We start from the raw sequence: 25,798 nt of genomic DNA on the forward strand, positions 1-25,798 counted from the left end.
ATTTTATATGTTAATTATTTGATCCTCACACAGCACTCCTGTCAGGTAGGTGCTACTCTCTCTGTTTTACAGGTGAAAATTTGATGCAAAGAGAGATTAAATGACTTTCCCAGGATCATACATTTAAATTTTTTTTTATTTAATTGATTAAGAAAAATTTTCCATGGTTACATGATTCATGTTCTTCCCCTCCCCTCTTACCACCTCCACTCCCATAGCCAACACTCAATTCCACTGGGTTTTACATGTGTCATTGATCAAGACCTATTTCCATATTATTATTTTTACTTGGGTGAGTAGAGTCTATATCTCCAATCATATCCCCATTGACTTATGTGATCAAACAGTTGTTTTTCTTCTCTGTTTCTACTTCCACAGTTCTTTCTCTGGATCCAGGCTCACACATTTATAAGTAACTGAGGCCATAGTTGAACTCAAGTCTTCTGATTCTAAGACCTGTGCATGTAGCTGCCAATTTTTAAGAAGACATAGAAGGGAAAAGATCATCAGCCTTGCATGTAGGCAAGTAATAGTAGAGGAGTGATATGTTCTGTATGACATATATTAGAGCTCAATGTTTCCCAAAGAACAGCTAGTATTTATTGACTTAATTCAACCTTCATCCTTAAAAACATAAAGAATCCAGTAATGGAGAATTGATATTTTGGAACTAATTCAGACAAACAAGACAATATTGGATCCTGGTAGGTGAAAATAGTGGGATCCTTAGGGAGAAATGATGACTCCATCTTAGAATTTATGATAAAGGGAAGGAAGGCATAATCTAACTTGCCCTTTAGATGATGAAAGAAGATTTCATGTTCAAAAATTCTATGGGAGAAGTAAGCCCAAGAAGAAATGGGACTTGTTTGAATGTTTGGAGTCTTGATAATTACTGCAATATAGCATCTCTAACTTAAATGAATATTCAGGTTTTAATGAGCTGCTTCATTTATAGTATCTTATTTGACCTTCAGGCCAACCCTCAAATATCATTATTATATTTTACAGATTAAAAAATTCATTTTCTGAGGGGTATCTTGGCCATGATGAGTCTAATAGCTAGTAAGAGGGCAGGATTAGAACCCATCTCTTGTCCCATTTCAAGGCCAGGACCCTTTCCAGCATACCACACTGGCAGTTAACAAACTATTTCATTCTGGCAATTCTCTTAAAAGCCACACTAAGTGGAGTCCTAAGTAAGAAGCATATCCAGGAAAGGAGGGCTCATCATGTATCTGGAGTGAGGGCTAAACAATGATAGTAATTCACTGGGAGTCACAGACTCTCAAAGTATTTAGAGTTAAGGATTCTTAATCTTTTTCTGTATATGAATCATGGACTCCTATGGCCATTTGTTAAAGCCTTCTCAGAATGATATTTTTACATATGTGATCACATAAGAAACCCACCTAATTTAAATGTAGTCATAAAAATATTTTTTAACAAAACAAGATAGGGAAGCTAGTTGGGCTCAATGGGAAGAGGGACAGGTCTAGAGGTCCTGGGTTCAAATCTGGCCTCAGACACTTCCTAGTTTAGTGATCCTGGGCAAGTCATTTAACTCCAATTGCCCAACCCTTACCATTGCTCTTCTGTCTTGGCACTGATCATTAGTATCTATTCTAACAAGAAAGAAAGAAAGAAAGAAAGAAAGAAAGAAAGAAAGAAAGAAAGAAAGAAAGAAAGAAAGAAAGAAAGAAAGAAAGAAAGAAAGAAAGAAAGAAAGAAAGAAAGAAAGAAAGAAAGAAAGAAAGAAAGAAAGAAAGAAAGAAAGAAGGAAAGAAAGAAAGAAAGAAAGAGAAAGAAAGAAAGAAAGAAAGAAAGAAAGAAAGAAAGAAAGAAAGAAAGAAAGCAGAAAGGGAGGAAGGGAGGGAGGGAGGAAGGGAGGAAGGAAGGAAGGAAGGAAGGAAGGAAGGAAGGAAGGAAGGAAGGAAGGAAGGAAGGAAGGAAGGAAATAAGTTCATGATCCTCAAGTTGAGTCCCAGATCTAGAGGAAGCCTCTAAGCTTGTGGAGTAGAGGGACCCCCTTTAATTGATTTACAAAAGGACATGGACAGCAATTATATAGGATGAGAGGTATAGATGTATTGTATTGCTGATAGCACTAATCTTGTGATCACAGATTCATTGAAGTATTGAAATAATAAGACGTACAGAAGCTCACAGAATGGTTGCGAAAACAATTAAATTCAATTTGCATTAAGGGGCATCTCTGTATAAGAAAGGACTTTCTGATAGATAGCCTTCCATGGCATCACTCTTTACTGTAGTTTCCTTGACAAATCTCAAGGAGATAATCTTCTCTCTTCCCATTCTACTTTTCTGTACCCCTTTAAGTAATCTTCCCCCAGTAGACTGTAAGCTTTTTGAGGGCAGGGGCTATCCTGTTTACTTTTTTGATGAAAGGAGTATCTCCAGTGCTTAGCATTTTGCTAAATTATGTTTATCTATCTATCTATCTATCTATCTATCTATCTATCTATCTATCTATCTATCTATCTATCTGTCTATCTGTCCAAATGGGTTAGTATATACTGAATGGAATCTAGATATTGTTAAAATAACTTTTTAGTCAGATAAAGTGCTAGAAGGATATGTTAGACTGTTAGAGGACCACCCTATTTAAGATGATGGCTGTGTGATATATAGTTCACAAAATATTGATGCAGGTACCCCACAAACTTTTGCCAAGGTTGGCATTACTATGACGGATTACCTGGTTTTTAGGCAATCTTGTAAGTTCTCTTACTACAGACTTTTCCCTGGCTATACTTGAAGCTACCTGACTTAAAATCAGATAAGGATGACTGATCTTTGCTTTGCATATAGTAACCCTTAAAGAAAAAAAGAAAAAGAATGCTTTTTCATTCATTCATTCATTCACTTGTTAATTCTTAACTATGGGTTGGGACCATCTTGAGATTCTCTCTTTGAATATTTGCAAAACTGAAGAGGGATGGAATAATAATTTCACCATGGGCTTCAGAAAGTCTAGGGGACACTTGGAGCACATTCAGAAACAGGTCTCTGTTTTAGGGATGCCTGTAATCCATTTTGAAGTGACAATTGTTCCCTTAGAATCATTAGCCTTGCTAAAGGGTATTTATCAGATTTGGGATACAGATGTCCACACCCTTCTCCCCAGGCATTTCTTTAAGGATTCCTGGACTAGAATCCAGGTGAGTTCTGGGAAGAAAGGGAGAAGTTTCTTCAATAAACTCTCATCTCTCATCTGGGAACCTTACTTTCGTCTTATTGGGGATGACTTCTGCCATTGGCAGGGGTGGGTCAACTACGGTAACCTGCCAGCTGAATTTTGAAATGTGAGCAAATGAGGCTATTATTTTAATAAAAATGTTTTCTTGTCTAGCACATATTGAGAGATGGGAGTGTGGAGATAAAATATGTTTTGGAAGAAGTAGTTGGTTCTCAAAAAAGTTGGGTGGATTACTGAAACATATAAGGTATTTTATAGAATAGCACAAAAGGCAAAGCATCTGCCTCAAAAAGCTTATAGTACAAGTTAGTCATAGACTACTTCGTAACTTATAAACGTGTGGGTGATTTCATAATGTGGATGAGGACTGCACATAAATGAGCTACAAGAAGAAGAATATTTGGGGAAGAGAAAGAGTGGATTTGGCTTGCAAAATTGAAAAAGCTTTCACTAGGAGTGGTGTGAAAATTGGCAGGATTTGATGAGTGTGAGAAATCAAAGGGAAAAAGAAGAACAGAGGCTTCAAGGAGAATAAGTTATGCAAAATATAGTGTAGCATTTACACTTGAAAACTGGAAAAGTAAATCAGAGGAATTAAAAGTTGGAGAGCAACTTAATTCAGACAGAAGGAGACAATGACATCTTCAACATGGGCTGGAAAGGAAATATGCAAGAATGAGATATCAGAAAGTCAATGAGTTTGTGGTAACAAAAGGAAATCTGGTGCTAACAATTTCAACTACTAGGATAACTATAAAGTTGTTTTCCCCTATCAGCTTCATTTAGGTGCTGTGGTACCCTGACTTCATGGGAGAACCCTGAAAATGTCAGGCTTGTCTCCAGGAAGTCAAGTTACACTTTGAGTTCTGGGTGTAGGTCAGGGGTCAAAAAATGGATCCTATTGCCTCCAGGATCAAATACAAAATGCTCTATTTGACATCCAAAGACCTTTATAACCTAGTCCCTTTCTACCTTTCCAGACTTCTTACATCCTATTTCCCTTCATGCATTCTTTGATATAATGACACTGGTCACCTAATTGTTTTACATGAGCAAGACACTCCATATTCTAGATATATTTTTGGCTGCCACCAATGCCTTGAAACACTATCCCATTTCAGCTCTGAATACTGACCTCTCTAACTTCCTTTAACTCTCAACTAAAATCCCACTTTATTCAGGAAGCCTTTCCCAATTCCTCTTAGTTATAGTGCCCTCCTTTTGTTTTTTGTCTTTCAAGTCATTTTTCAGTCCCATCTGACTCTCTGTGACCCCATTTGGGTTTTTTCTTGGCAGAGATACTAGAGTGGGTTTGCCATTTTCTTCTCTAGCTCATTTGAAAGATGAAGAAACTGAAGTAAACTGGGAGAAGTGACTTTTCCAGGGTCACTCAGCTAGTAAATGTAGGAGGCTAGTTTTAAACTCAGGAAGACAAATCTTCCTGACTATAGACCAACCACTCTATCTACTGATTTATCCTTTATATAGCTTGTTTTGTATATATTTGTTTGCATGTTGTCTTCCCCACTAAACAGTAAGCTCCTTGAGGACAGGGACTGTCTTTTTCCTCTTTTTGTATTCCCAGTGTTTGGCACACACCTAGTAGGCACTTAATATATGTTTATTGATTGGCTGATCAAAGATTTGTTTAGTTTTACCTTGCTTATTGAATTCCCTCTATACATATGAGAAAACTACATTGTTCTACTGGCTGATAGCCCTTGAGGATATTAGAAACTTTGGGCACTGGAAATAACTGTTTTATTTTAATGGTAGGATTGATGATTAAGTGGGGGTACTGAAACCAACAGTACTGGAAGCCATTGCTGAAACGGGTTTCAAGACAGAACAAAAGGCAAACTGGCCCTGTTTTTTTGCTCCTTCTTTTTCAGGCCCATGCTCAAGTCTGGCATCTCTACAATACATCTTTTCGTTCAACTCAAGGAGGGCAAGTGTCTATTGCACTTAGTTCCCACTGGATCAGCCCTCGAAAGATGACTGAACACGACTTGAAAGAATGTCAAAAATCTCTTGATTTTGTATTGGGTTGGTTTGCTAAACCTATCTTCATTGATGGTGACTACCCTCAGAGCATGAAGGAAAATCTTTCATCTCTTTTGCCAAATTTTACTGAATCTGAGAAAAATTTCATCAAGGGAACAGCTGACTTTTTTGCACTTTCCTTTGGACCAACCCTGAGTTTTCAGCTCTTGGATCCTCATATGAAGTTTCGACAATTAGAATCACCAAGCCTGAGGCAGCTCCTTTCCTGGATAGACCTTGAATATAACCATCCTCAGATTTTTATTGTGGAGAATGGCTGGTTTGTTTCAGGTACCACCAAGAGGGATGATGCCAAGTACATGTATTACCTGAAAAAGTTCATTATGGAAACTTTAAAAGGTAGGAGTATTGCTAACATATTAATTTCCATTAAAATTCATTAAGAAAAGAGTGGTATTCATTAAATTCTAATATTTTATTTTTATTATTTAACAACAATAGTAAAATAATAACTCGAACTGTATAATGTTTTTTGGTTTACAAAGCTCTTTACAAATATTATCTCATTGTTTCTTCACAAAAACCCTGGCAAGTGGGTGCTGTTATTATCTCCATTTTTATAGATGAGGAAACTGAGGCAGGCAGCATTTAAGTGACTAGCCCAATGTCATATAGGCAGTAAGATATGTTATGGCAATAGTAATGTTTAGCATTTATACAGTACCTTTCCAGTTGAGAAGTAAAATTATTTACAGATAACCTAATATTAGCTTCATTGTGTGGAAGGGAAAACTGGGATATGATGAGCAAAATTCTGAGTTGGGTTCTGAGCTCCTTCTACTAAATCATCTTAAGCACAAAAAATACTCAAAATATATAGCCACTAGTATAAGTGCTTACCTACTACTAGGTGATGCTGAAGAACATTCATATGTATATTTAAAAAAGAGTACATTAGAATGTCATGTGAAAATAATTATTCAATAGTTTTCTAAACATTTAAAAGCCCTACCTTTGAATGAAATGAAATCCAAACTTCAGTGCTAGGAAATCAGAATACTAGTTTTCAGGCGACAAGGTAACATGAGAGGAGATTTATGTTGTGGGGTCAATGTTAAGCTCTAGGCTTGATTGCAACTTTGTGTAAATGTTTAAAAATTAATTTACTTAGCCATGCACATTATACTTAATCTTAGTATTTACATAACAGAATTAGAAATTTATATATTTTTTTAATTTAACAAACATTGCTGGAGTGTTGCCACTGAAAGAGAGACTTTGAAACTAAAAGTGTATCTTTCAGGGTTAGTGTTAGAGAACCATGTAGACTCAATTATTAATTTACACTTTTTAAATGATCTAGAAACCATTAAGAGAAGAAATAAACATTTTTCCCTAATAACTTTGAGATGGCTATAAAAATCAAAAGACTCAGTATTATCACCATGATGTAGATTGCGAGGTTGGTTGTTATAAATAAATATCTTAATTATGAGGAATTGCATTTGTTTTATTTTTTAGTGATCTGGGGACTTCATATAATAGATTACTCATAAGACAAATGAGTAATTCAAGATTATTTTGTCTTTTCTTCCCTCCTCCCCTCCTTTCCTTTCCTCCTACTAGCCATCAAATATGATGGAGTCGAAGTCATTGGTTATACTGTTTGGTCCCTCATGGATGGCTTTGAATGGCACAGAGGATACAGCATTAGACGTGGATTATTTTACATAGATTTCCTAAGTCATGATAAGAAGCTGCTGCCAAAGTCTTCAGCCTTGTTTTACCAAAAGCTGATAGAAAGAAATGGCTTCCCTTCTTTACCAGAAAATCTACCCATAGAAGGGACATTTCCATGTGGCTTTGCTTGGGGAGTTGTTGACAACTACATTCAAGTAAGTCAGCTGTCACAAATCAACAATCCCATCAAGTCTTGTTTCTAGTAAGTAGTGTTTCATTTTTAGGCTAAAACTCTATGCGTTCAATTCGTTGGGCCAAATAGTTCTACAATCATACATGGAAAACACCAAATTTGATAAATTACACCTTCAATTAAAGTATTCCTACTTCCATAATGAACTTGAAGCAGTTGGAAAAAGAGGAAATTAAATATATCAAGGTTTAATGAGAAAGAAATAGTATAAAATTCATTATTCTTCAATAATTCACTAATCTTAACTTATAAAACTAAATATATTCTTAAAGTTAATATTCATCATTGGGTATAATTACTAAATAACCATCTATCCAGAGGCATTTGTTGGTGCTCCCACACTCTGTGGAATTCTTTTATCTCTGGTAATTTAAAGAGAGTCATTTTTAGTGTTTTATTATATACTTTTAAAAGTAACTGACTTGATTGGAAAGAGTGAATAGATAAGACTTTTGAACCATAATGAAGGCTATTTGAAGGATCATAGAGAGAAACAGTCTTGGCAAAACTGAAGAAGGATGACCCTGACTACTTTTAAGTCCCATCCAAAATCCCATTTCTTATTTCCCTAATCCCCCTCTGTTAATTATTTCCCATTTATCTTGTACATAACTTGCTTTGTATATTTGTTTGCATAGTTTCCCATCAGATTGGAAGCTGCTTTAGATCAGGGACTGTCTTTTCCCTCTTTTTGTATCCCCAGAGCTTAGCACAGTGCCTGGCACATAGCAAATGTCTAATAACTGATTGTGTTAAAGACAGGTTTAAACATAGATCTTCCTGGCTTCAAGAGTGGCTCTCTGTTATGCACACTGCTTCATTTTTATATGATTGTAGCAAAACTGGTTGATTTGGAAAGACTCAGAACAATTCATTACAGTTTATTTGTTTGCATGACCTAGAGAACAATAGAACTATAGGAATTCAAGTTTTGTCATTTGTGGGACTACTTTCAGCAGTCACAGTAACTTATAAAGACTGATTAAATGAACAAGTTAAGTGCTTACTATATGCTAAGTACTGGAGCTACATATGTAAATGGTTAGCAATGGTCATTCAATTTGTTCACCTCCAATTCTATTTCAGTTCTATAGATCTGGGTTTATGCAAGGTGTCCCAAAAGTCATGCCCTTCAGACAGACTTTTAGGACACTTTGCATGCTGAACAACAATGAACTCTACTGATACATATTTAAAAGAGAATAAGTAGAACTGAAGTTTGATTATTCAGGAAATGGAATTTCTTCTCATTATAAAGAGATTATAAGAAATGTGAACTACTTTAGGTTGTGGACCTAAATGAGATTTATTCAGTCTCTTATTTGTATATTATGCATATTATGTTCAAAACACTATTCTAGGCATCTTGGAGAATTCAAAGAACTTATTTGTTTCAGTAAACAGCTATTATAGGTCTAGTATATATAAGACTTCTATTTAACTCTGTGCCCAATTCATTGTTCCTATTCACCATCTGTACAAACATTATATTCTGATAATTAAATCATATCTGACATCATATGCTCTCATGGATTATTCACTTGTCTGAATGCCATAAACTGGATATTAGCTATTCTTCATCCTCTTGGTTTTTCCTTTATGGATTGTTAGGCCAAACATTGGAATGGCTGTAAATCTCATCCAGAAGCTCTGCATTGTTTTGAAACTTGATTGAGCCAGCAAAATAGCACATTATTCTCAAATAAAAAGAGTATTTGGCACACTTCACCATCTATACAGAATTCTTCTAACACAGACTTTGTGCTAAATGTCTGCATGATAATGGTAAATACCTTAGATGATCATGCATCTCCTTGTTTTTGGGGTGAGCCCTTTGTATTGAGAGGGACCCCGATATGGGAGAGTCGTTGTATGATGCTGGAAGGATGGCCAAATAGAGCTCTTCTTATCTCCTTTCCTCTCATCTTTCTCTAAGGGAGACCTTAATTCCTTCCAAGAGGGGAAACAGGAGATTGGGTCAGGATACTATTCTATTCTCCTTAGAGAGAGGGGGTACCAGACTAGAATTAGATCTGTCTGCTCTCTTTCATATTGTCTGTCAAGGGAATATGATCAGTTTCAATCTAAGTAATGAACACTGTCCTTTTGAGGAGAAAAGGGAACCCAAAGCTCTATAGCCAAGGTGTGACTCTTTTCCCACTAAATTGGGGATTCCACAATGAACACACATAGAAAATAACAAATAAACTCAATTATCCAAATCATAGCAAAATAGACATAAGAGAAGGTATACATAGGAGAATGTATAGCAGGTAAAACAAAGTGAAGGAGTTCTTTCATTGAGAGTCAGATAATTAAGCTCAACCAAAAGTATCCTGCATCTTACCCAAAGGGAAATTCCACTAAGTCTCTAAAATAGCAAGTTCAAAATAAGGACAGGATAGAGGTTTACCTCTCCTCTCATGTCTTCCCAGTATCTTTTGCTTTAACATACTTGGAGTGGGGTTGGGCTCTTCTGTCTTTTCTCTCAAAGCTGGAAGCTAAGAGCACCTGAATGATGAATTCCCAAGGGAGTCTGGGAAAGGCTGGAGCTCTAATCCTAACCCTTCACCTACTTTGCCCTACCTCTTATGCCAGGGTACATTTATCTCCACCAAAAAGGAGAATGTCCCATACCAATGGGCTTTTGGACAAGGGATCACATAGTCAACAAACTAAATTAAAGAAACAACAAAAGCAGATCTTGCTATAGATTCTCTATATATTTTATTTATTTTCATATTTATTTTCATGAATAAAATGATCTGCTGTAGAGAATCAATTTTGAAGGCCTGCCTTTTTCTTTGGAGTATATTCACATTATTTTAATAAATATTTATGAAGATGGAAATAGTTTGTTTTAAAAACCCTGTAGGTCCTTTCTATCTTCTGTTTGGTGTCTTCCTTTCAGTTTCATGTTTAAATGTCCTTAGATTGACTTTGCTTATTTGGGATTTTTTGCCAAGTTTTCTTTTAAACTTGTTTTATCTTCCACTGATTTTTTATAGTTTTGAGGTGATATTTCTCAAAATCTTCATTATTTTTGTCTGTCAGATTTTATAAATGAGTTTATATATGACAAACTTATATTGGCCTTGGCCTCCATATCTTTCTGAATGACAATTAAATCAAGTATTTGCCAAACAATTTTTAAGTTTATTTGGGATTCTTCATTCCAGTCAAATCAGTTAAATTATATCAGTTAAACTTCTGCACTAAATTATTGCAATCAGTATGTATAAACTTTCTTCCATTCATTTTTTATCTTATTTTTTGTTATCAATTTCTTGTTTGGTAGTCTAGATTGGACTTATTTTAATTTGATGTCCTACCTTTTCCCAGGTTATCAATATTTTATTTTTTGTTATCAATAACTTGTTTGGTAGGTTAGATTGGATTTGTTTTAATTGAATGCCTTATCTTTTACTATTTTTTTCTTTCTTCTAGCTTTATGCTAATTTTGATCTCCATTCAATAAATTGAATGTTGATTCAAGAAAGATCTCCCACATTAGTAATGAGTCATCTCTTGAGGAAGAGAACAGGCTTAACTCCCTTTGGGAAATTGTAGAGATCCTTTAATGACCTCAATCTTTTCCCTGAAATAAAACCCATCTTTTGGTACCAACATCGTTGTTGTATGGCCACAAATCTCAAAATACTATAGTCTTCAAAACAAAAAAATGAATAGCATTTAGAAGACAATAGAGAGCAGCCTGCAACACATAAGAAATAAGGAACTCCTGAGAAGAATTATAGTAAAGGATAGTATCAGAGACGTATTTGATAAAAACAAACAAAAAACAAGATGGGATGGACAAATGACAAGAATGAGGACAAACCAGTTGACAGCTAATATGATAGCCTTGCAGTGATAAGAGAAAGTGAGGAAGGCCCCCAGCATGTTGAGTACTCTCAACATGGCAAACTTGTGGGAAAATATAAATAGCAATCACAAAAGATGGGGAAGTAAGGATGGGTTCCAATCTGAATCATAAGAAAACACATTCAAATCTGCAAGATCACAGATCTATTCACATATTTAAGTGTGTGTAAGACACTGTGCAAAGCAAAAGGAGAAAGACAATAAATAATGAGATATAAGGAGCTTAAAGTCTAGCAAGAACTATAAAATATGTTTATAAATCTTATAAGGCAGGTTGAATATAGTGTCCATCTACTTCAATCCATATCTGAAGAAGAATTCCCAGTATTACATACTGGATTTCCTCTCTGTCACAATACTCTACATATTGTTATCTAATTTCCCTTTGAAGATCTCCAATAAAGGGGAACCTCCCAAGGTAACTTTTTCTATATTGGGATTGCTTTTACTGTTAAAAGATTTTTTCTTCACATCAAGACTAAATTTGCCTTTTGGTATTTTCCAGAATCAGATTTCCCTGTGTTGGTTCCCCTGCCTTTTAAAGAACAAAATTATCATTAAGGCTAGTCAAGAAGTTATTAACTCTCCTTTTGGAAGAGAGAAGGCTCTAGCAAATATCTGAAAAATTGAAGCCTCTTCTTCCCTAATAACTATTATACCTCTGTAGTAGATTGTGATTCAGGTTCAAATATCTGAAAAATTGAAGCCTCTTCTTCCCTAATAACTATTATACCTCTGTAGTAGATTGTGATTCAGGTCCCAAATTGCTCATGTTTTTCTTCTTTCTGTCCAAGTGGTCAGTAGTATATTCCCATGATAAAATCATTTCTATTTTTTCCTTTTACTGATTTTCATACAAAATGTTTTCTCTTTGGTTCCTGAAAAAAACTTTTTTATGTTAGTATATCTTTTTATCATGCAACATTCCCCCCTGGCCCTTTCTTTCTTTTGTTTCTTTGGAATAAAGTAGTTATAGTCTAATCATGCATTTCATCTCACCAAACATCAGTGATTGATAGGAGGTCAAAACTACTTCCTTTCCATAGGATATCTAATTCTTCTTTCTGTTGCCTAAACTTTGGGCATTTGTACATATTTGAGACCACAGGTTCTACTACTGACTCCTTTCCTGGCTTTTGTCTCTGAGAATTCCTGCACCTTTCAGTTGATAATCTTTACCTTCACTGTACTTTCAATGGCCTTGTGTTTGGGAGATATACATAGGCATTTTTCTTCAACTCCCTTCTTTTTTAAAAATTATAATAAAGTATAAATTTACTTAAATAAAGTCTTTACCAGCCTTAGATAGATACCATCCCAAGCCAGCAATTTGATCTCCATGTATTTTAAAGTTGTGGTCCAGAAATCTAAATCTCATTCTTAGACAACATATTCTTAGCCAGCTCTTTACATCTCAGATCAGTTTTAAGGATCTGAACTGAGTGATGGTAGGAATGGAGAAGGAGATGAATATGAGAAATATCACGAAAGCAGAAATACTAGAAGACAGTGAATGGATTTGGTAGAAGCAGGAGGAAAGGAAGAATAAAGGATCATTCTGTTGTTTTCAACTTTGAGTGCTGGGAGTATGTTGATGTTTAGTTTTTCAGTTATACCCATCTCTTTATGACCCTATTTGGGTTTTTTTTTTTTTGGCAAAGATATTGGAGTGCTTGCCATTTCCTTCTCTACTCGTTTTACAGATGAGGAAATGGAGGCAAACAGGGTTAAGTGACTTGTTATCACCAAGCTATAAGTGTCTGGGACCAGATTTGAATTCAGGAAAATAAATCTTCCTGACTCCAGGCCCAGCACTTTATTCATTGAACCACTTAGCTGCCCACTGGGAGCACAGTAGTTCCATTAATAGAAATAAAGACCTACAGTGCAGGCTATGGCATACTCTGTAGTGACAATTCAGAGGAGCCCATTATCACCAGCTAGCTCTCAAATGCTTACTTAGGCTCTTTTACATGTTAAACAACACTTATCTCTCCTGGTTCTGGGTTTGATCTCTTTTTGTCTTCTAGTAAAGTATTAAGCTGGACAAGTTTGCACATCAGTCTTGCTCTGAGTGCTCTTCAATCAAGTTATTTTTCAAAATTTGTGCCAGCACCATTCCCCTCTCAGCCCCAAATCAGTGTTAGCCACTAGAATTCTTTTACAAATTGAACCAAGTATCTCCTTTCTTTCCAAATATCTAGGATTACAGTTGCTGCAATAACCCCTCCCCCTTTTCTATTCAGGCAACCTATTATCACCTAGAATTCTCCTCTGGCATCCTAATAGTCCCATGACTATGGGCTTCCCTCTTTATCCAGGGCACTATCTAGTTATATTCATCCCTTGTGGAGACAGTATGATGCAGCAGGAAGGACTCTGGATTTAGAATCAGAGCACTGGGTTTCAGATCCTGACTCTGCCACTTGGTTGCCATGAGATCATGGATCTCACTGGGTCAATGCCTTCTCATCCATAAAATGAGGTCATTTTATAGTATGACCTTTACGGTCCCTCCCAGCTCAAATTCTTTATTTTCTTTTCACAATTGCTGCTACTGAAACTTGATTATTTGAAATGCATGGAACTGTGTCTAAAAGATGAGATGATACTGCCTCCTAAAGACTAAGTTTCCACCCACTGTCCTTGGAAAATAGGTGGGGATCCTGGAAAGCTATCAATATTGGGGGGTGGGGGAGTATTTAGATCATCTTCACTGAACATATTTGCCATGGTTCTAGGAGGTCTCAGTCCTTGAAATCAGTGCATGTTTTCCAGATGCTCTTGTTTCCTCCCATTCAATGACAGGGAAAGATGAAGCTGCCTTCAGTGTGAAGGTATAATTACTGAGTTGCCCAGGCAGTGACATCCTTCCTCAGAAACCTTGACTTTATGAATGAGCACAGCTGATGTGATTCAGATAAAGAATATTGGAATGGACTTACTATTGCAGCAAAGTTTATTTACTTCCTTCAAGATGTTAGGAGTAGGGGTGGAAGAGTTCCATAGGCAGGTGGAGAGGAGATACAGGATCAAAACATGTAACATCAGCCTGTGTCTCAGCTTCTTCTGCTCCTTTACTGCTCTGTTAATGTTTTTCTTTTTCTACTTCACACCTGATGATTCAGCTCCACCTGCTGCATCACCATTATTGTTTCTTTTTATATCTGGGCTCATTCAGTGCTAATCTTCCCACCTCACTTGTTTTCCTGGCACCACTAACTAGCCCTTGGAACTCTAACCAATCCTTCCCCTTCTCAAGTAGTGTTACAGTGCTAAGAGCCATTCTTCTCTTTGTATCTCCCAGCCCTATAGTATTCTCACCTCCTGAGATTAGGAGGATCTGGTGGGGAAGGAGACAACATCTAAGGAATAGCCAGAGAGGGGGGAGGAAAATGACAGAAGAAACTGAACAAGAGGAAAAAAAATTAGAAATAGTGATAATTTGTATGATTAATTTTGTATAAAATATCAGGGGAAATGTGAATTCAGTATTTATAGACAGGAAGTTAGCATCATTGGTACGTCTAGCCAACTTCAGAGCTTGAAAAAGTGACATTTTCAAAAGAAACTTTAAAAAGAAAAATAAAATATCAGTACCTTCACATTAGTTTGCATCGGTGTCTTTCTTTGGTGTACCATATTTCCATTTAAATTTGTTATGGAAAATTACAATAAACAAATTCTATTATAAAATCACATTATAATAAATCATCATCTTTTTGGGCTTCAGTTTCCTTATTTGTAAAATATAGAGGTTGGCCCAAATAACCTCTAAGGGTCTTTCGACCTATAGATTATTGATGGTTGCCTAAATATGCCTATTAGAGCTTGTCAAAGATAATTTTATATGTTTGGAAATTGGAAGGGACAATTTTTAGAGTTTTATGAAATGAGAAATTATTTTTTTAAATTGTATAACCTATAGAAAAAAATTGTCTTACCTAAAAAAGATTGCTACAAATAAAAATTAATACTTCTACATAAAATATTTCTTTAAGCCTTTTTTTTAGGACAATAGAAACTTGTTTTTTTCTTCTTAATTGTAGATATTTTGGAAAATCTAACTTTGTTAACAGCCTTACCCCTATCACTTCACTTATTTCTGCTTATTATATCAACTCATTCCACCTTCCTTGTCATTTCTGACATTAGCCCCACTTAACAGTTTTGACTCTAGAACACAAATCAGAGTGGCCATGCAAATCAGTGTGAGTCAATAGTATTTCACCTTTATTCTAATACAGGAATTCTTAATCTGGAGCCTGTGAATTTAAAAAAAATTATTTTTATGGCTATATTTCAATACTGTTGTTTTCCTTGGTATTTATATGTATTTTGCCTTATGCATTTTAAAAAAGGGGGTCATCCAGAATTCTGAGAACAGCTTCACCACACTGCCAATCTATGGTGCAAGAAAGGCAAAAGAGCCTCTACTGTGCTACTCTGTTTACCTGTCATTGTGACCTGTAGGATTTCAAAGATTGTGCCAGGGGAAAACAAGCTCTGGCATGCCCCCCTCCCCAACTGGAGAAGTACCATCTACAAGCCAAACAACTACTCTGTCAATCATCCAAGCTAAGCTTGCAGAGGCTCATCACCAGTCTTTTGGCCATTGGTCAATGAATGCCTTTGATGGCAGCAACATATGAAGCCAGATTACTAGAGGTAGAAGGGTTGTGGTGAAAACCCAGGTCTCGTGATGTACTAAAATATATACAAATATATATATATATATATATATATATATATATATATATATATAAATACATTTAAAATGTTTTACCTAGAAAACTGCTAGCTTTGTACTCATGCTACCTTTGTCCTTCATGAGACAAAATGGCCAATTCTTACCTAGTATAGACTTTGATAATTATCACTTAATAGGTAAGATTTTTCTACTGGACAAATGAATGAAAATGAAACTAAGCTGAAACTACTTTGAAACTTAAGGAATAGCTTAATCTTCTGTAGCTGTCCAGTCATTGAGGAAGATTGTAGGTCTCTGTCTCTTCTGAACTCCATAGTGGCTTTATATTATGTTTTATTTAAGGAGGAGATGAAAGAAGAGGAGGAAGCAGGGGGGAAGAGGAGGAAAAGGAGGAGAATAAAAAGGAAGAGGAGGAGGAGGAAGCAGAGAAAGTTAATTACTTAGGAAGGGAGGATGTAGTTGTTTTTTTTAAAATAGGGAATGGGCATTTTTATAGCACTTACTATGTACCAGGGACTATGCTAAGCACTTTCCACAAATATTACCTCATTTGATTCTCACGACAACCCTATGTCCTATTATTCTTTCCATTTTAGAGTTAAAGAAACTCAGGCAAAGCTGGTTAAGTGACTTGCCCAGGGTCCCACAGCCAGTAAGTCTCTGAGGCTAGATTTGAATTTCTTTTAAGATTTGCCAAATGATAATGGGAGACATTTTTGTTAATGTTGGGAAATGGCTCTGCCTCCAATACATGAGTAGGGTATATTCTGTACAAGAAGTGCTATATAACTTGGGAACCAAACCATCTGAGTCCCTAAATATGATCAAATGAACTGATAACCTACATAAGCAAACTGCGTTACTCTTATTGTAGATGATATTACAGGTTTTTCCTGTTTGAACACAGTCCTCATTATCATTAAGACTGAGGCTTTTTGCAAGAGGGCAACATTTTCAAAACTAAGAAAAAGGTATTCTTCAGTGGCTACCAAATTCTGAATTTTGAATATACAGAAAGCCAGATGGAATAGCAGCTAATACAATTCTTTAAAATTACCTTAGAAACATAACACAAAGAATTTATTCCTTTCTAGGCAGTTAGGTGGCATGATGTATAGAGTGCTGGGCCTTGAGGCAAGAAGTTTATTATCCACAATAAGAACTACATAGTTTACTTAGGTAGGCTTATCAGTCCATTTAATCCTAATTATGTATCCAGATGGGTTGGTTCTCAAGCTATAACATTTCTTGTATGGAATATAGGCATGGCACCACTCATATAGTAGTGGCATAGACATTTCTTTATATGAACAAAGATTTCTCCCATTTCAATTTGGCAGATCTTAAAGCAGTGTTGAGTTTTTTTTCCCCTTCCCATCTACTATATTCTGTATTAGAGCTCTAAGAAAAATGTGTGTGAAAATTGAGATTCAATGGCCTGATTTACTTTTCCCTAAATAATCCATTACAAATTCCACGATATATGGGAGAGCCTTCTCAAACTGTAATGTCATTTCTAATTTAAAAATATTTTGTAAAAATACAATATTGCAGAAATCATAGCTGATGAACTTACTTTTAAAAAATAAAAAAGAAAAGCCCAAACACTTTTCCATATTGGTTATCATCAAGACTAAAATTAGAAATATTCTAGGCTGCTGCCTTTGGGAATTATCACAGGTATAAAATTTTTACTCAATTTCAGGTTCTTTTAAAAGTTAACCCAGAAGTTATTCACAAGATGTATATTTTCTCTTCAAAAAGGGCAGGGAAACATTTTCTGCTGCAAGTCCAAGAAAGCATGATTTGTGGATGCATCACAATGGAAAAATACTTCTGACAGCATTCCTGCAGTATTAAGGGAAATGCATGCACTTGGTAATCTACAAGGGACAATTCTCCAGAAAAGCAATTTCCCTCTGACATGCAGCTTTTTATTACTTTCCTTTATAAGAGCAGTACTGACCTCCCCAGAGAGAACCACAGCTGATTTTCAACAGCCCTGTAAAATTCAACAGAATCTTTACTGCACATTTGAAACTGTGATTAGGCTGACCCCTGCTTTTGGAATGGGGATGGAGTAGATGGTCAAACCAAGACACTTGAACTCGAAAATAATTTTTTTTTTAAGTTTTAAAGAAAATATTGAGGCAGAGTAAAATGCAAGGCATTAAGTGTTGTGCAGTTCTCATTTCCTAGGGAGAGTAAGCTCACAGGACAACAGTGTTCCTGGTTTTCCTATTTTAATAATGTTCACTTGTTCTAATTATTCATGATCACTCCAGATAACTATATTTAAAATGATTAGAAATTATTGTTGCCACAAATATGTTTTATTTTTATTTCTATTTTAATTAAATTTAATTGTATTCTTATATTATATAATGTTATATATTATAAATCTATAATATATTAAAGAAAAATTTATTAATAGAATTAAACTTATTTATTTTAATTAATAAAATTAATTTATCTAAATTAATTGTATTACTTAACTTAAATTGTTTAGCACTAGAAAGAGTTTTCCCTTTGGCAGGTATTTTAACTACCTTTCTCTCACTGGTAGGGGAGAAGGGGGTCCAGGTGTAGATGTGCAGCTAGAGTGGGGCTTTCTCCTTGTATTGATCTAGAGGGGACAGGGAATATTTGCACTCCTTCTAGGTGCTGAAACAACAGAGTTTAGCATCTAACTAATAAAATAATGAACTAAAATTGGAATGTATCAGATGATAGTTTGGAGTGAGCTCTTTCCTGGTGATGCTGTATAATTTCTATCTCTTTTATCTCTCCCTTCCTCACAGTGGTCTCTAATTCCCTTCAGCCAATGTCTTCTGACCTCTGTTTCCCAGCTCCAATGCCCTGCCACCATTCCCCTCTTCCACTGTCCCCCTTCTGGGAAGACAATTTGTGCAGCTTGCTACATGCATACTTTGAAGTACTTGCCCCAAGCACAAAGATACCTAGATATAGCACTGTCAGTGTATGAATTGTTGGTACAAATCTCCAACAAAATTATAGCTACATGAAGATTTTCAAGATACTGTCTACTACTATGCACACAATAATTATTCAATAAATGCAACATATTTTCAGTTGATATTTGAATAAGCTTATATTTATGACAAAGTGCAATTTTATGTACATACACATATACACACATATATGTATATATATATTTCTTTTTCTAAAGTTCATTGATTTTGACTCTTAACATATGATCATTCCACTTAAAAACCTAAATCACTGATGCTTTATTATTCTAAATGATACATTTTCTATCAATATTTTGCTTCTATCATTGAGCAGTTTTGTTTTGGTGTTTATTGTAATCATGTAGTTGGGAGGCACAAAATAAGGTTGGTGGTTTTTCTCATGTTAAGATGACCTCAGAGACTAAAAGTATATGTTTGTTTGTGGCAACTGTGTGTGTGTAATAGGCAGGTGATCACAAGAAAGAATCCTGCCTCTCCCATTTTGAGACATTCATAAAGGGTTTTTTTTTTTAAAAAAAAGCATATTTGATTCATTTTTTCCTTTGTGATTCATTGTTTTGTTTAATGACTTTGCTAAGCTTATTGAATTTCCCAGGACTATTAAGTTAAAACTAATGTTTTCTTTACTCTTCTTAGGTAGATACAACTCCGTCCCAGTTTAATGATCCAAATGTTTATGTCTGGGATATCCATCAGAGTAAAAAGCTTATTAGAGTTGATGGGGTTGTGACTTCGAAAAGGAAGCCTCATTGTGTGGATTTTGCTGCCATCAGGCTCCAGATTTCTCTGCTTCGGGAAATACATATAACTCATTTTTACTTCTCACTCAAGTGGTCACAGATTCTTCCTTTGGGGAACCAATCTCAAGTCAATGAGACAATCCTACATTATTATCGTTGTTTTGTTAGTGAATTAGTTCGGGTCAACATAACACCTATTGTTGCTTTATGGCAACCAACCACTGAGCATCAAGGTCTTCCCTTTCTTTTAGCTAAACATGGAGGCTGGGAGAACCCTCTGATTATTAATTCTTTTGAAGAATATGCCAGACTGTGCTTTAAAGAACTTGGCCAGTATGTCAAGTTTTGGATTACAATGAATGAGCCTCATATACAGAATTTGACATATAATGCAGGGCATAATCTTTTGAAGGCTCATGCACAAGTGTGGCATTTGTATGATCAAAATTTTAGAAGATCTCAGAAAGGTAAAATATCAATAGCCTTACAGGCTGATTGGATAGAACCAGCCTGTCCATTCTCACAAAAAGATAAAGAAGTAGCTGAAAGAGTTTTGGAATTTGACATTGGCTGGCTTGCTGAGCCCATTTTTGGCACTGGGGACTATCCACATGTTATGAGAGAGTGGCTGAATCAAAGAAACAATTTCCTTTTGCCTTATTTCACTAAAAGTGAAAAGAAGTTAATCCAGGGATCATTTGATTTTCTTGCTTTAAGTCATTACACCACTATCCTCGTGGACTGGGAAAAAGAGGATCCAGTGAAATATAATGACTATCTAGAAGTTCAAGAAATGACAGACAGCACATGGCTAAACTCACCAAGTAGGGTGGCTGTGGTCCCCTGGGGACTGCGCAAGATGCTTAACTGGTTTAAGTCGAAGTATGGAGACATCCCTGTGTACATAATAGCTAATGGAATCGATGATGATCCTCTCAGGACACAAGACAAATTGAGAACATATTATATACAGAATTATGTTAATGAAGCTTTAAAAGGTAAGAGTTCCAAAATATTAAGTGATATCAGATTTTATGAGTATGCAATATTCTGTTGATGTATGCATATTAAAATTCTCAAACCCTAAAATATGAATGATAATGCTGATGATGTTCGATGTTCTTATTATGCCTAAAGTAGTCAGTAAGCTCTTTAATTCTAAACAAAAATGACCAATTCTCTGTGACTCTATATAGACACAGAGAATATGTAAATATATTAAGTCTTTTCAAAGTGTGTTTCTCAAAAGAAAAAGAACATTGGGATTAAGGTAGATAGATGTGGAAGGACACACATCACTCCTGAGAATATTTAAATATCCTCTTTTTAAAAAATCCTTATCTTCCAACTTAGAATCAATACTAAATAATGGTTGCAAGGCAGAAGAGTGGTAAGGGCTAGGCTAGGGTTCAGTGACTTGCCCAGGGTCACATGGCTAGGAAGTATCTGAGGCCAGATTTGAGGCCAGGACTTCCAGTCTTCAGACTTGGTACTCTATCTACTGAGCTGCTTAATTGCCACCCCCCCCTCTCCCCCCCACTCATCTTTAAACCATGAAGTTAACCACAAGTTCTTCAAGGCTATGCCATGATAGGTTCTGGCAGATTTTGACCATAACAAAAGTTTTAGAACAGATTATGTCTGCTTCCTGAGGATCAGCTTAGCTAAGCATGGAGAAGCACATTGCTAATAAACTGATTACTAGGTCATTCATTCCTTGGCTAAAGGGACCCATGAAACTGAAGAATACAATGCACTTCCACTTCTATAATCATAGAGGCAAAGAGGTAAAAAAGGATCCAGGGGGTGCTAAGAATCATGCTCCTAGTCAAGATGAGGGCATTTTTATGCCCTCATTAAGGAGAATCTCTTAATAGGTAGAGAAATAAATGCTGACATGACTCCATACCTGCACGAGTGAAGAACTTGTTATGAAAGTTTTGGAGAAGAGAGACATTCTTCTCTTTCTTCTTTGAGAGAGGTTTAAAACTCTTTCTAGCTCCATGAGGAGAGAAAGGCTTTGGAAGATACCTACCCTCTAGGGGAAGCTGACTCTTCAACAAATCTCAGCTTTTCTTTTCCTTTTTTCCTCTCTTTCCTCAGTTTTGCTCTGTTATTCACTCCCCCTTAATCATCTTCTTCCTTATCCATTAAATTTAACTCTCACACTTCCCTCATGAGTTTGCTATTTTTCCACACCAAACTGTGGGTACATATGTTTAACTCTTCTATCCATTTCAAATAAGAATAATGTCCACTTTCTCCACCCTCTCCTTCATGTTGGCATATTCATAAACTCTAGTTTTGAGAAGTAGTAAGTTCTACTCAGTTGTTCCTCCTTTTTTATATTAGTATATTATTTTTATCCTCCCTTTTCCGTCTTCTCTTAAAACCAGTAGAAAACCAATTCACTCATAGGTCCTCTATGTTTCTTATTTAACTCTCTCAATTCATTTCAAAGACATTAAGATTCTAAATGGATACTTGTTTCTTCTTACCTGAGAAGACTATTAGTAATATGTTATGATATCGTTACTTCTAATTGCTAAGATGAATTTACCCTTCAGGGTTTCTCTTGACTCTCACATTTGCTTTTCAGAGTTCCTACCAAGCTCTGACCTTTTCATCAGAAATGAGTATACATTTTTTTAAAATTAAAGATCCACCCCCCCCCAGATTATATTCAGCTTTTCTGGGTAAGTTATTCTTGCTTGTAAGCCCATATGGAATAATTTATTGTAAGATCTCATCTCATTTATACTAGGAGGTGTTAGGTATTGTTTGATGGTGTTTCTCTGGTACTTGAACACTGTCTGCTTACAGCATTTTTGGTTTAAAATAAAAAAAACTTTGGATTTTGGCTATGATACACCCCAGGTTTTCCTTTTAGGAGGCAATTAGTGGATCCTTTCTATATTTATGTTGGCTTCTAGATAAATCTGGGCAGTTTTCTTTTGTGATTTTTTTTAAGGACAGTGTTCTTTAAAATTTTTTGATCATGACTGTCAGGGTATCCATTGATTTTAATTTTCTTTTTAAATCCTTACTTTCCATCTTAAAATCAATACTGTATATTGGTTCTAAGGCAGAAGAGTGGAAAGGGCTAGGCAATGATGGTTAAGTGACTTGCCCAGAGTCACACAGCTAGGAAGTGTTTGAGACTAGATTTGAACCCAAGACTTCCTGTCTTTGGGCCTGGCCATTGAGCCACCTAGCTGTCCCCATATCCACTGATTTTCAAATTATCTTTCCTTGTTCTATTTTCCAGGCCATTAAGAAAATCGCATATCTTGCTTTTCCTGTTTTGTTTTCTCCCATCTTTTGATTTTATTCTAATATTTCTTGCTCTAATTAAATAATTGATTTCTATTTGGTCTATTTTAGCTTTCAGGGAATCTTATTGCTTTATTTTCTAAGCTTTTAATTCCCTTTTCAAGTTTTTCTTCCAGAGTTCTTATTTTGTTTTACAAATTATCTTTATTCTAAACATTCATGCAGTATTTTTGGGCAATCCATTTTTTTCCCCTTGAGTCTCTGCTTTGAGTGATTTCCAAAATACACTTTGTATTTCTAGGCTAGATTGGGGGCATTTAAAAATCTACAATACTTTTTTATTATACAAGTGATGTCTTCTTTGGTTTAACCATCTCTCCAGCTTTAGTTTCTAAGTTGGAGCTCTTTGTCTTGCTGTGCTTTTGGGTGTGATGATTAGCCCTTTTTGGTCTCACCCTGGGTAATATGGGTTTTTGTTGATTTCCCCATCCCAGGGTTAAGCTTTTTACATTTTTGAAGTTCAGAGTTCTGGGGTTTTAGAGCTTTCTATGACATCTAAGGACCACATTCTGGGGACTTTGGAGTTCATGAATTATTATTCTGAGTTATACTGGTATAAGGGCTGCTACACCATGCTGACTGATTGATGCTCCTCCCTAGGTCTTTCAAGAACACCCTGGGCATTTCTCACTCTGCTGGGGATCTTTCCAGAGGAGCTTTCACTTCTGCTTCTTCTAAACATAGATCTTTACTGACTCTATGTCACTGATTGGTCTAAGATCCCACTGGAATTCTCCAGGCTTGTTTGACACTGACTTTGCTGGTAGTCCTCTGTGCTATTGCCTATGGGCTTCAGGCTGACTTTTTGTGTACTTCTGGAATGGAAGTAGTCACTTATTGTAGTTTCTCATATTTTTTCATCATTTTATGGTCTGGTATGAATTTCAAGTTTTTGCTGGAGTAGATGTGTGGAAGCTCGAGGAAGAGTGGGATTTGATTCTCTTCAGTTATCTATCTTGCCCAGGATTCAATTTTTTTAATATACATAGTTTTTTTTTCTTTATAGACATGAATTTTTTTCTTCAGTGAGATGATTGCGAGATATTAAACATGTTGAGAACTAAATAATATACCACAAAAGGAAACTGACTATGTAAACTATATAGGAAATATAGTTATTGATGCAGGAGTAATTTTTAATCATCTATCTGTACAGTAAGACTATTGACTTACTGGTCAATACCAAAATCAATATCAAATTAGAAAAAATAAAAATGAGAAAACCATTTGACATACAATTATACTAACTCTAAATGACCCATTTAGGCAAGCTATTGATATTTTTTAAAAAATGGGAAATGGATAAGAGGACAAACATTGACAAAGACTATCAATATTTTCTATGGAAGTGGACCAATGTAAATTGAAAAGAACTTGGGATCTTTGCCAAGAAGAAGGATGTCTCAGTCTAAGGCAATATAATTTTAGCATATAAACTTGTTGCTATGAAAGCTGGCAACAGATAATTAAAGCAGATCATCCCAAGGATGAAACTGCAAGGACAACAAACAAATTTAAAAAAGATCTATCAAGATCACTATAACAAAAGGCACTGACCTTCAAAGTCCAGTTTAATCTAAGGGAAACATCATGAGGACTTTAAGAAAGAAGAAGGGGACTACCAATAACCAAGAGCTGTGAGTTACTCATTTGCCACATGTGTTCCTCATTATGTCTACCTCATCATCACTGCACTTGCAATCTGATAGGATTTTCTCCAAAAACCTTGTGCAAGGGGACAGTGTAGCCTTAGTATAGGAGGAATATTTTGTACCAGCTGCTCTTATAATACCATCTTGGTAAATACCTTTGCTAAAAGGTAACTGATAACAATGTCAATAGTTAATGGGAGACATATGATTGGGTGTTTATGAGCTACAGTTCTAAAAAAAACTCAGCCTTCCAAAGTTACCAATAGAACCCTCAGGGAAGATGTACTCATTTGCCTTATGGGGACCCTAATCTGTGAATGCTCATTTGAGGGGAGTGGTTCCAGAGAGACTACTGTATATATACATCTTAGACAAAGTCTACATATTGAGCAGGAGATAGGCCCAGAATCAAATAGAAAGGGAAGAGTGGAATAGGTCATTTTGGGGTAATTGTGTAGTGTTTTCATCAACCCCAAGATTTTCCTTGGAACAACCCCTATATCAGTATTTTTTTCTGGTAATGTTATATAGTACTTTCTAAAGAATTGAAGGTGTATATTACCTAGAGGGCAATGGATATGCGAGTTGGGCATGAGTTAGGCAAAAGCATATTATTACAAATAGAGAATTGGAGAGCAGAAGCAGTATAAAAGATATAAGAAAAATATAGCCTGATAAAGAGATGAGTCTCTGATTTTGGGACAGCCAAGGATAATTGACTCAGAGCTTGCATATTCTGTTGTTATCAGTTATTCAGGAAAGCCCCAGCATATTGGGAAAACCTGAGGGAGGACACAAAGACTCATACAAGATGAAAAGGCATGAAAAATTTTGGGTTCACATCATTGAAGGGAGAGCCCTTATTGATGAGATCATAGATCCAAGGAAGATTAGAGGAACTATCCTAGATCCACAGTAACATGGGTCTTCTCACTAATTTCAGATGACTCTGAAATCTTGTCTTTTATTGCCTCCTTAATGACCTTCTCCTTTGGCATTAGGAAATGTGAAACTTGGTTAATTATTCTCAGTATTATAAATGTCTTGATTTGATTTTTTATGGAGGTAGTATAACTTTTATCTTTTCTCCTTTAATATTCATTAAATTTTTTTTGAGTTCCAAATTCTCCTTTCAGCCCCCCCCCTGCCCCACCCATAGAGAAGGCAAACAATATAATACCCATTAGGCATGTGAAGTCATGCAAAATAGATTTCCTTATAAGCTATGTTGCCAAAAAAAAAAGAGAAAAAACAAAATGAAAAATATGCTTTGGTTTGCTCTCAGAGTTCATCAGTTCTCTCTCTAAAGTGAATAGTATTTTTTATG

At 35.7% G+C, this 25,798-nt stretch overlaps 1 protein-coding gene across 1 annotated transcript in view; it reads left to right on the top strand.

Moving 5' to 3' along the window:
* The window catches only part of KL (klotho), a 57,361-nt gene that overhangs the window by 28,669 nt on the left and 2,894 nt on the right, over positions 1 to 25,798 (top strand). The window contains exons 2-4 of the mRNA XM_007495313.2: positions 5,113 to 5,623; positions 6,851 to 7,119; positions 19,383 to 20,484. Coding sequence (XP_007495375.2) covers positions 5,113 to 5,623; positions 6,851 to 7,119; positions 19,383 to 20,484 — 1,882 coding nt within the window. The remainder of the gene's footprint in view (positions 1 to 5,112; positions 5,624 to 6,850; positions 7,120 to 19,382; positions 20,485 to 25,798) is intronic.

The sequence above is a fragment of the Monodelphis domestica genome, chromosome 4, assembly GCF_027887165.1.
Source record: "Monodelphis domestica isolate mMonDom1 chromosome 4, mMonDom1.pri, whole genome shotgun sequence".
NCBI lineage: Eukaryota > Metazoa > Chordata > Mammalia > Didelphimorphia > Didelphidae > Monodelphis > Monodelphis domestica.